General features: G+C 38.7%; 1 protein-coding gene across 1 annotated transcript; it reads left to right on the forward strand.

The window, feature by feature from the left end:
* The first annotated feature begins 9,970 nt into the window (after positions 1 to 9,970).
* On the forward strand, positions 9,971 to 10,513 carry LOC113334649. The gene has a single exon (XM_026580856.1). The coding sequence runs from the start codon at positions 9,971 to 9,973 to the stop codon at positions 10,511 to 10,513; it is 543 nt and encodes a 180-aa protein (XP_026436641.1).
* Positions 10,514 to 13,327: the final 2,814 nt, after the last annotated feature.

Raw genomic sequence — 13,327 nt, forward strand, 5'->3', positions numbered from 1 at the left:
AACCATCTAGGTTTGCGACATGATTCTTTTCAGGAAGTAATAATAAGGGAGTCAAGGGTGGCGTAGAGACATTGGCAATCATGATAATACTTTTTGGCTTTAATATGTATGTCTATAACGCTTTAATTTTTCAAGGTAAACATTCTTGTTTAAGTCTTATTTACTCTGTGCTTTTCCTCTCTCTCTCTCTAGAAAGCATCAACCAGCAGCATGACATTGGTATCCCATAACATGGGATATCTTGAAAAGGGTCAAATTCCAACCAAAGGTATGATTTTATACTATAACTTGCTTTAGTACGTCACTTGTGCATTGAGATGTTTTGTCCAATTGCTTATTTCTCTAGTAGTTCATTATACCAGTAAGGGATTATTCCTTATTCATGTATATCGAATGCCAATTTCTTATTGTAGTCATGTTTACATTTTCGCAGATTGGGTTGTTTGGCAAGATCCACAGATACTAACCTTTTCGATGATACTCCGTACTACAGGATACTTCAATTGAACTAGGAAGTTTAGTTGTTTGTCAATCTCATGTTTTTGTTTGTAAAGTTTTGAAACAATGTCTCCATGTTGATTTAGGTAAGCAATGAAGTCACCCTATAATTTTTGTTGTTGTTGTTATCTCAATAAGATGGGGTATGCATTTGCCTGACTAATATATCATTTTTTGTAACCTTGTAGCCATGGAGTTTGAGTCTAATTTGAAGGAAGCGACGAGTGACGATACCAATCACGTATTCACTGGTAAGTCATACTCATCATCACAACTACATGCCACTACTGGGTCATAAGATTAGTGATGCGGTTAAGTGCACGATAGATGCAGCTAAGATGCTCCCATCTACAATCTTATTCTAATTCAGTGTTGAGTTCTTTGGTATTCTGACTTCATAGTTGCTATGGTATTATGTTATTGTTTTCACATTTGGAAACTCAGTGATAGTAGTTTGTTGAATGTGTAAAATGAAGACGGTTAATAATGTTCACCCAATTTAAGTTTTTTTGATAGTTTTGTTGGATTAATATGATTTCCAAATGAACATGGTAACTTGATTTTGTTGCGGGGAATTATAATTTTGATCTGGTTTTGACCAGTCAAAACCAGTGTTTTTATTATGTTGCAAATATTTTGCAACTAGGTATAGCTGTTGCGAACATTCAATTTCGCAACATCTTTGAACTGTTGCGACCATCTACTTTCGCAGCTGTTCCAACTGTTGCGACCATCTACTTTCGCAACTGTCTCCAACTGTTGCGACTTTTTTACGTTGCAACAGTTCAAATTGTAGCGACCATAAATTTGCAACGACGATATAGCCGTTGCGAAATATTGCAACATCTACTTTCGCAAACAAAAATAAACTGTTGCGACCGAACTTTGCTACTGCCACCTACCGTTGCTAATCACCAAATTTGGCGTAGTGGTGGTTTAATTATTTTTTTATTTTTAATGCAGAGACATTGCTTGAATGGAATTCAAAGATGATGGCAGCCCGATGTTTGCTATAATAGGAGAACTTATGCTTCAACTAGCCTAGCCAACAAAGAAGCCTACTTGCAGTCAGAATTCATTGATTTTTATACTAGCAGGTTGAGGGAAAAGATGAACTCAAATCCCAAGTATCGAAAAACGATATTCCTCTCCCGAAAAGCATATGTAAGTACTTCGGAAAATTTAAAATCTTCTTGTATGTAAGATTTAAAAAAGGTTAAGTAATTTAAATTACACATGCTTATACAATATGCATTTATAACGTTCATTTTTTTGCTTTCTGTTTATGCAGGAATCTTTTCTGAATGATGAGAATGAACTCAACAAATTCTGGATTCCAAAGCTTGCTAAAGACTATCGTGATTGCAAACCAGTAAAAATGTTCGCACCCATGAGTAACAACAAGACCCATTTATCACTACTGGAGTATGACTTGACTAGTGGTGCAGGTTGGTCCTGCAGGAACTCGTTAAGCGATGTGCAGATCAATAAAGAACACTTTAAGAAAGCTAAGTCCTATGAAGATGCAATAAGTCAAGCACTGAACTATCGAATTCTTCTTGATTTGAGTCTGAAAGCCAAATCTGCCCATTCGCCTAAACAAGGTTCATATCCTGATTGTCTGTTATTTGTATGCTATTACATAAAGTGTGGGATGAAGAATACAACATTTGAACCACAATCATCTCGCGCAAACACACACATGCATATGGTAACTTTTCAAAAGGTGAGTTACATGAGAGCAAGCATGCTTTACAAGATTATTTCAGATGCAGACAGTAAGGCTGATTAAACATTATTGTAAAAACAGTTTGTCGGATTGAAAACTTTTATACTATTATATAACGTAGTTACTTTGGATTAAGAAATTTTTATACTTTTGTTAAACTTTCAAAACATGTTGTTAAAACTTCTATACTTTTCCAGATAGTAGATCTTTAATTGAATAGAAAGTTATCTATCTTTTGCTGTTGGGAAAATTTAATAATACTTGCTATAATGTAGTCTTAAAACTAAAAGTTATGCAACTTAAAGTTATAAAAGTTACATGATTGAAGAATAAAAAGTTACTTAAGTGGTAACCTGAGTCTACATATACATTTATAATGTGTAACCTAATGTTACACATGCATTCATAACAATGTAACTTCTAGTTACACATCCATATTTTTGAGTGTAAACTAAAGTTACACAAGCATTTGACCACTGCTAAGAAGTACGCACTAAACAAAAAAAAAAGTCTTAAAACTAAAAGTTATGTAACTTAAACTTACAAAATTTACGTGATTGCATAAGGAAAAGGAAAGTTACTTAAGGTGTAACCTGAGTTTACATATGCATTTATAATGTGTAACCTAATGTTACACATGCATTCACAATAGTATAACTTCTGGTTACACATCCATATTTTGAGTGTAAACTAAAGTTACACAAGCATTTGACCACTGCTCAGAAGTACACAATAAACAAAATAAAATAAAATGCATTTAACCTGTGTTCTCACAAAAATACAAAATCTGAATAAATGATCCATGCACATAATCAACATTGCAGAAAAATAAAAATGTTTGGTCCATGCAAACCGAAATGAAGAAAATTATAAAAAAAATCCAAGAGAAATAAGAAACCACACATAAAATCAATACTTGCAGAAATGAACTTCTTCAGCTTAAAGCTAGGGGGTGTGTACTTCGGAGGATTCTTACAACCTGCCATGTTGTGACCTGTTTCCTTGCAATTACTACAATGAACTTTCCTCTTTACCTTCTTCTCACCTTTACTTAGAATCCTTTTTCCTGAGGGTCTACCTGGTTGCTTCTTTACGATAGGGGGTTGATGGTGTTGTCTTCTTGAATTTCAACAGGCCTTTTGTAGTTGGGAATCGGCTGGATACGATGCAGATAAGTCTTCCTAAAATAGTCGCTTGTAAAATACGGTGAAATGAAATCAATAGCTTCACGTTTAATCTTCCGTATGGCTGCAAGAGCATGAGCACAAGGGAAACCATATACGCGCCACCTTAAAAAAAACAAAAACAATAAAAAAATCAGTTAGTTGCACATATAAATCATAAAACACTCAAAATTAGCTACTTACAGATGCATATACATGATGTGTATCTTTAAGTTACACTTGCAAAATAGATGTGTAACTAGTAGTTACACATGCATATATCTAATGTACTAGAAGATACACATTCTATAAACTTTCAAAAAAAAAAAAAACTTACAAAAAGAAAAAAAAGCATAAGAAACAAAACCTTTGACCGGTGCAAGTCTCGTGTTCGAGGTCCACCATGTGAGTGCATTCGCTAAAAAATTAAAACACGGTAGGACTAGCCACCAATACTTCCCAAGCCAAACCTTCATCTTGAAGAGCCTCAATCTTTTCCTCATACTCCGGGGTTAATGGAGTCATCATATTAGCACCAATTTCACGACGGTCTGCCATCATTACCATTATTTTCCTCCCAATCTGAAAAGGAAAAATACTTATGAATATAAAAAGTGACAAAACAGGAAATAAAAACAAAAAAAAAAAACTCTACTAACATGATCAAGAAGAGCAGATGCGGACATCTTCTTGTGAACCAGAATCCAGTTATTGAGCGCTTCTGCTAGAGTACTAGATGTGCGTCCACACCGACAACCTTTGAAATAGGCATTCACATATGATTCAGGTAGGATGGTCTCGATGTAATCATCCACCAAATCTCAGTTCAAATCTCTAATTTTCTGTATGGCCTTAACATTGGTTTTCAAGTGAGAGTGCGTATGTCGCTTCTTGGAAAATCTCCAGCACAAGCGTGTACCTAGGATCTGAGCATGGGCAGATTATTCTTCAAATGATAGTAGCAAAAGCTGTGGAACGAACCTGGAATTACAAGTGGAACACCACGCAAGAGTCCTTCATGGCGATCCGAAATGAAGGTGATTGGCCTCCCATCACCAACAACTTGAGTCAAAATCCTTAAAAACCACTCTCAGTTTTCGTTAGTCTCAGAACTGGCTAGTGCCACAACAAGTGGGAAAAATCCTACAAAAGTGTGCATAAATGAAAAAATAATAAGCTGCAAAAAAATGGAAAAAAAATGTGTAAATACAAGTTACACATCCTAAAAAAAATGTGTAACTTAAAGTTACATATGCTATTCCCAAATGTGTAACTAAGAGTTACACATGTGTATCTCTCAGTTATCTGTCAGCTAAAGTTATTCAAAAAAACATACCTTTACCACCATTGATCCCAGTAGCTGCCATCAAGTAACCTCTGAATCTACCAGTAAGGAAAGTAGCATCCAAGTATACCATTGCCCGAAAAAACCGGTACCCCTTGATACGTGCATCAAACAAGATGAAAATGCGATCGAACTGTTGCATTGCAGGATCGAATTGAAAATCAACCACACTATCTGGGTTTTTTTCTCTTATAGCATTAATATACCATACCAAGTGTGAGTAGGACTTCACATCGTCACCATAAATAGTCTCATAAACCTTGTCTGTACCATTATAGGCCTGATAATACTCCATAGTAATCCCATAGTTAGTCTGGAAATCAGCTGCAATTTGCTTTGGCTTCTTGTGAGGATTTTTCCGAACTTCTTCCTCAATCAAACTAGACGTGAAGCTGGTGGAGTATTTTTGATTCAAGTTGCGCCCACCAGCAACACAAATGTGCTCAAGGTTATAAGACCTGACCTGAAGAGGTTCATACAAAATATAAACAAATCAAACAAAAACCAATATGGTGCAAAAAACATGTGTAACCCAAAGTTACATATACTGTAAAAAAACATAACATATGGTAACAAAGAATAATTAAGATGAAAGACACACGGAAAACCTACCTGAAAAATTTCGTTCCTTTCATCAATAGAAGCTGCATGAAATTTCCATCCGCATTATTTTACTGCACACTTAACCGTGAACCTAGAACGCTCGTTGTGTGTTACAACCATGTTGAAACCAGTGCGAAGGCGATACTTGGTGTAAGCAATCCTAACTTGCTTAACTCCTTAAGCAAACACATGACCAATCTCACCAAGGACCTTGGGCCAACCATCCGATAACAAAGGTTTTGCAGGCTTGCTTTTATCTTCCAAATACATTGCAACATAACGATTGTTTCTCGACGAAGACGTAGTAGAACCATTATAAATAGAAAAAGCTGTCCTAGGGATATATGAAAAGGATACATGAGTAACATTTTGCAAGAAAATATAAAAAATGGTCTTCTTTTTATTTGAGATGGATGCAAGAGCTTGAAGCGAATAATCACAGTCAATCGGAAATTCTTTCCCACCTTCTCGGAAAAAGAAACAAATACCAAGTGGAGTAAATTGCTTCCATTCCTTGCAAACTTGTTCTTAAACTTATCAAGTTTAGTTTTAACATTAACACGAATGGTAATGAAATCTGAAAAGTAGCGAACAACGGCAATGCAACTAACAACATCCATGACAGCCCGAAAAATACAAAGATACAATAAAAAATATCAAAAAAGAAATGAACGTAATTCACTCGGGGGCGTTGGCCCCTCGTGAGAAGTATATTCTATGCGGCAAGCTAAATAATACAATGATCAATCAACATACTCAACAAAAAGGAAAACAATAGAAATATGAGTAAAATATACAAATGATACAACTGTTTACAAATAAACATGCTACTGGACGTATATCTGTAACTTCAAGTTACACATGCTAAAAATACAACAGGATATATATGTGTAAACTAAAGTTACACATGCTGTAACAAAAAAACAACATCTCTACATCAATTGTTTTCCTTCTGAAACAAAATTATATCTTCATCCTCTTTACACATGCTTAAAATACAACATGATATGTATGTGTAAACTCAAGTTACACATACGGTAACAAAAAAACAACATGTCTAAATCAATTTTGATTTCGATCTTCTGAAACAAAATTGTTTCTTCATACTCCTCTCAGTATCAACAAAAAGTAAACAACAAATTATCAGATTGGACATGTAAGAACAACAAATAATGTGAATACCAATATTCCGCGGAGCACGTGTCACGATCTTGGCGGTCGCATACAAGACAACTGTATAGCCCTCGCTATACAGAGGATACCTTCGTAGATCTACTTTATATTCCCCCAAGAAGAAATGTCTCGACGGTCAAGATGGATAAAGTAAAGCCTAAGCCTAGGGGAGGCAGCTGGCGAAGGGACAGAGTTAGATAACAAATCTAATCAACATTAAATGCACATATATCTTATTTACAAACATAATCCAAGCACGTGGAGAGAGATGATGTGGCGGGACCCGATTGGAGAAAGCTAGCGGCGAGCGAAGGTACAATCTGTACTGAGGCTGGGAAGTTCCCGAAGGAACGTGGGTCAGCTGAGGTGGCAGAGTTCGACTGGAGGAAACATGCGGTGAACGAAGATACCACTTGTACGGAAGGTATATCAGGGTAACGCTGGACTCCAAGACAGCAAATATATACTTGGAGTCGAAGGCGATATAAATACCAAGCCTCACCAACAAATCAAGGTATTCAATTCTTAGGAGAAGAAGATGTAGTCTTAAGCTTATACCTCTTTAATGTTTAGAACTTAAGTTGACACAACAACTTGAGTTCTCTCTATTACTTTGGGAAGCATTTAAGATCTCTTATAACCACCAAAACTTAATACAAACAATCATTCATTTCCCCGTGGACGTAGACTAAATAGTCGAACCACGTAATCTCTTGTGTCATATGATAACTTAGCTTTATTTATCTTGCTTATTATTATTTTTATCGTTTTGATCTTGAGTACCATTTATTTACTTAGCATCATCAGTTCAACAGAGGTATCCATACAACTTAGTATACGATTCTCTGAGCTGTGTACATTACGTAAACTATGGGAAAATTAATAGTCACAGTTTGGCGCTAGAAGGTTTTGCTCAACAACTTGAGTTTTTTCGATCCTTTAATTTTTTTGGCATATGATATCTTCATTAAAGAAGAGATCTGAGTACAACAAGGATGGATATCACTTCTTAGTGACCCGTTCATCCAAAATTTACGTGAGTTCTTTAAGTTCATAGCCTCTAAAGACTTGCAACCTTTCAGATCTACAAAGTTTTACCAAATTTTTTTCACAAAATTTCAAATTTTTTGTTTTGTGCTAAAGTAACGTTTTCCAACAAAATCTCCTTTAGATCTGAGCACCTTCTAATACTAGGGAATCTCAGTGACCGTTTAAGGAGAAAATCTCTTACAAAACATTTAATGCGCCCTCCTTTTTTCGGATTTGACATCCTTTTTTACTTGTTTTCAACATTTAAGGTTTTTTTTCCAAGGTTGTCGTCAGACATTAAAAACCTATCTTTTCAGACATCATTCAAGTACTTTTTCTGAAAAAGCTGCTTAGCAGTCTTCTGTGTCAGAGCATTAATTCCTACTTTTTAACGAAGGCATCCGAGTAGCAAATATTTACATCTTTTCTGTGTTTGCAGAGTAGCAGAAATCCAAAGACATGCGGAAACCAAGTGATGTACCAGCAAGCTCACGACCTGCTGTTACAAGAGGTAGATCTCAAAATCCATCTCGAACAAACCAAAGAAATGAAGCAGAGGATGGAAAAAGTGAGATAGCAAGAAAAACGACTGCTACAAAACCACCTACCCCTGCCGAAGAAATGGGACAAACATCGGGAGCACAACCAATCTACGGCATGCCGTTACCGGAGCGACCAAATGTTACAAAGCCACCTACGGTAAACGGAGGGTTACCCAGAACCTTAACCCCCACGGCACGAGTATTGGGAAACCTAACACCAATACATATCGACCCCGACGCTCCATTAGTAGAAGCAGGCATAGATGGCTCTGAGGACCCGGAGAACAGCACTCCTCAGGGTGACGGAAATCAATAAGAAGAACAAATAGCAACGCAGGTAGCAGCTCTCCTACTACGTAACAAGGAGCATGAAGATGCAATGAACACCATTGCTCAGGAGAACCAGAATCTCAAAGACATGCTGGACAACCATATTGAAGGTTCTCAAACTTACCCGCCTCTGAAAAAGGGTGAGAACGGAGCCATCTTAGGAAGACGAAGGGTGGGTCTCAACCCAGCTAAGGATAACCCACCAGGGAGAACAAAGAAAATGCAACACGATCCAAATGAGATGGATTCAAATTACAAGCCATCTCAGTCCTATTATGACGATACATTTTTTCTAGAGATGCTCACAACGTGAACATGGTCATGGAGCAAATGGAGAAAATGCACAAGGAAATACAAGGATAGAAAACTGGCAGCGCAGGAGCAAGGATAGAAGAAGTACTCTAGGAAGCGACAACATCTCCGTTATCTTTTCCCATTTTAAGGGAGCCTATCCCTGCGAAATGACCGGTACCTACGTTTCAGGCGTACAATGGTACCTCAGATCCCGCAGCTCACCTACGTTACTATACTCGTGTCCTTGCCCATTGGGAAAGAGATGAGAAAGTACTTTGTAGGTACTTTCCCGCAAGCTTAACAGGATCAGCATTGGCATGGTATGACAATTTACCAGCAAACTCAATTGACTCTTTTGAACAATTGTTTACGGTGTTCTTGGAGACATACATGTACAACAAGTCAACAATGGCGGGGTTAGATAGGCTATTATCATTAGCCATCGGACCCAGGGAGACATTGATGCAATATACATACAGGTGGAAAAAGATGTGCCAAGCAATAGGAAAGGTCAATCCAGAAATTAACATTAATTGCTATAAATACGGACTTGACAGAACCTCAGCTATCTTCGTTGAGCATCATAAAAAAGCTCTGGATTCAGAAGGGGAGCTTCGGGTTGTTCAAGATCGATACATCAGGCTCAAGGAGATACAAAAGGACAACCCAAGGGCACAAACAAAAGCAGCAGCGGCTATGCAGCGTACAAACTCTCTGGAACCAATTCCGGAGGTACCTAAGCGACAAAATGAAGCCAGGGGAAGAATCATCTCTCGAGAAAAAAGATCAAAGTACGGAGATGGCAAAGGCAGGGGATAAGGCATAGAATAGTTTGTAGATAATATTTACACAAATCTAAACACCACATTTTAAGCAAGGAAGGAGCAAATCCAGGTTTTCCTTACCCTAACACTAGGGGAAAGCAACCTAAAAAAACAAAGAATGTTAAGGAGTATTGTGAGTACTACCGGTACGGGCATACAACGGACACGTGTTACCACATGAGGAACACGATTCAAAGATTCATCGATGAAGGAAAATTCACGGAGTACGTGCAGGTGCAACCTGCTGATACGGAGGTAGCCCCCAAGAAAATGGTGGAGCTACCACAGGACATCAAATACATCAACGTGATCACCTTCTCTAACGGGGGAAAGAGGAGTTACTCGAAGATATCCTTGAATTAGCTCGAAACAGGAAAAAGTTGGAAACCCACGAAGTCTTCAAACTAAGTGGACCACCAGCTAACACTTGGGAAGAATGGATGGATACACCATTAACATTCTCAACAAGAAACGTCAACCAAGAGGTTGAGATGCACAACGATCCTTTGGTGATCACCCTTCCAATTCACGGATGGAACGTTACGAAGGTTCTTATTGATAGGGGAAGCTCGTTAAATGTGTTGTTCTATGGATCGTACCTACGTATGGGGTTAACAGCCGAGCAAATGGATTCATCCACTTGCACAATCTATGGTTTCAATGGAGCAGTTTCAATACCAAGAGGAGAAATTGTTTTACAGGTACAAGCAGGACCTTTGGTAACAAACACTAGATTCTGTGTTGTGGATGCACCTTCGCCATACAACGTCATTATGGGACGGCTATGGGTCCATCGCTTACGAGGAACAGCTTTAACTTATCATCATTATCTCTGTTTCCCCACACCCATGAGAGAAATGGAAATCAAAGGGGATCAACAAGATGCAAGGCTATACAACTTGGCGGAGGTCATATTTAACGAAGAAAAATTCGTTGCACGACAACACGAAAGGAAAAGACGAAAGAAAATATTAAGGAAGTGAAGGACAGAACCTTCTTGGTTCCCTAAGCCTCCTCGGTCCTGGATGTGAGCACCTCCGCTACCCCAGGATCCAACGTTTCCTCCAAATGACAATTACAGAAAAGCGCTCCTCAATGACCTCATAAGAAAAGCCTGTCACCGGTAGAGCCAACAAAGAAAATCAACATCGGAACGGAGGCAGAACCAAGGATGATCATCATCGGCACATTAATAGAATAGGATGAGGAGACGCAACTACAAAGACTACTAAGTGAGTACTTATATGTCTTCGCATGGTCAATGAAAGATATTCCAGGGATTGACCCGAATCTGGTCCCACACCACCTTCGGCTTAAACCAGAATTTTCACCATTCAAGCAGCGTATCTGCAAGGTGGCGGATATCTACCACGAAGCAGTGGTGAAGGAATAGGAAAATCTCCTAGCACCAGGATTCATATAAGAAGTTAAGTATCCCATATGGATATTTAATATAGTGATAGTACCTAAGAAGAACGGAGGCGTGCGCATCTGCATCGACTTTAGCAATCTTAACAAAACATTCCCCAAGGATAGCTACCCACTACCCAATATTGACCAACTGGTCAATGCAACCGAATTACACCAGAGACTGTCCTTTATGGATGGTTACTCAGGTTACAACCAAATCGCCCTTGCATAAGAAGATCAGGAGCATACTGCGTTCTTTACCCCACGAGGCTTGTATTGTTATACAAGGATGCCTTTTTGGAATAAAGAACGCGGGGGCAACATACCAGCGGTTGGTGGACAAAATCTTTAAACCGTGGATAGGCAAGATACTGGAGGTCTATGTAGACGACATGCTCGTCAAAAGCAAAGAAGCGAAAAATCATCTGTCGGACCTAAGGGAGATATTTGAATCCATGATAAGCTTTCACATGAAAGTAAACTCGGAGAAGTGTGCGTTCGGAATTAGCTCAGGAAAATTCCTAAGGTACTTGGTGATAAAGAGAGGAATAGAAGTGAACCCTGAAAGAGTCAGAGCAATAATGGAAATGCCATCTCCACAAACACTAAAAGGAGTACAGAAGCTAAATGGAAACTTAGCCTCCATGGGAAGATTCATAGCAAGATCGTCTGATAAATGCAAAGCATTATTCGACACACTAAGGAAAGGAAACAAGTTTATATGGACCCAGGAATACGAACAAGCTTTTCAAAAGATCAAAGAATACTTGGCTTCAATACCCATCCTATAGAAGCCGAATCCAGGTGAGATACTCACCCTATACTTAGCATCAACAAGCTAAGTATTGGTACGAGACCAGGGGAAAGGAGAAAAACCCATCTACTACATCAGCAAAACACTCAGTACAACGGAGCGTAACTACACCAAGGTGGAACAACTTATATATGCCTTAGTTATTGCAACTCAAAAACTAAGGATATATTTTGACGCACACACCATCCGAGTCTTCACAAAGGCTCAGATCGGCCAGATCCTCGATAGCACGGAGAAAATCGGGAGAGTGGCAAAATGTAATGCCATGATTAAACAATTCCATATAATCTTCAAAACCAGGAAAGCTGAGAAATCACAAATCTTGGCAGATTTCCTAACAGACCTGCCTCTCAGTGACGAAGTAGAAATAGATGACATCCCAGGAATGGAGGAAGACAAGCAAGAACCCGAAGACCTGCTGGAACCTCAGAATTCACGAAGGTGGGATATTCGTAGATGGCTCCTCCAATGGCGAATACGCGGGCATATGGATTGTAATAACAACCCCTACGGGCGATCGATTAATCTACGCATTCAGGTTAGAATTCGAACAATACACCAACAACATCACAGAATACGAAGCAGTTATACATGGCCTACGCTTGGCACGAGAGTTAGGCTTGTTAGATGTTCGGTTAACTAGTGACTCTCATCTAGTCATTAGACAAATCGAGATGAAATATCAAAATTTGGATCCGGTACTATCTTCGAATATGAAGTTAGCCCAGGAGCATGCATCCAAAATTAGCAACATGACATTTAGGCACGTCTGCCGAAAAGACAATAGGCACGCGGATGCCCTGGCATTCATATCTTCAATGCTAAGGGATAAAAACACCACAGCAGTAAAAATCGGGAGAATATATGAACCTTCGATAGAAGGACCTATCTCAGGCATTGAGGAGACTTTGTCTGTCCAAACAAGGGCCATGAGAGAAGCGGAAGAAACACGCCAAGAAAAAGAAGAGTCAGAGGAGTAAATAGAGGAGTCTGATGAAGATCAATCCATGCCAGAAGAGGACATTGGAAATGAAGCAGAATACGATTGGAGAACTCCAATCTACGATTACCTTGACAAAGGTATATTACCAGCTGACGTCAAGGAATCTAGGAAGATCTAATCAAAGGAAACAATGTATATCCTACGTGACGGTGTACTGTATAGAAGGTCATTTCTGGGACCTCTGTCACGGTGCCTCTCACAAACCGAAAGAAGGAGGATACTTCATGACATACACAGCGGAGATGCCGGAAACCACATCGGAAGGAGATCCTTGGCAGTTAAAGCCAAAATACAAGGGTACTATTTTCTAAGAATGGAAGAAGATGCAAAAAACGTGGCTAAATGATGCGAAAAGTTCCATCGTTTCGCCAAAAATATCAAGGCACCAGCAACATAGCTTAACTCAGTTATCATCCCTTGGCTATTTTCCAAGTGGGGGGTTGATATTGTCGGACCTCTGATAGAGGGAACAACAAAGAGGAAATATCTTATCGTGGCTACGTATTACTTCACCAAATGGGTGGAGGCCTAGCCTTTGGCAAGAATAAGAGACACGGATGTCTTCAAATT

This window comes from Papaver somniferum, unplaced genomic scaffold (genome assembly GCF_003573695.1).
Source record: "Papaver somniferum cultivar HN1 unplaced genomic scaffold, ASM357369v1 unplaced-scaffold_137, whole genome shotgun sequence".
Lineage (NCBI taxonomy): Eukaryota > Viridiplantae > Streptophyta > Magnoliopsida > Ranunculales > Papaveraceae > Papaver > Papaver somniferum.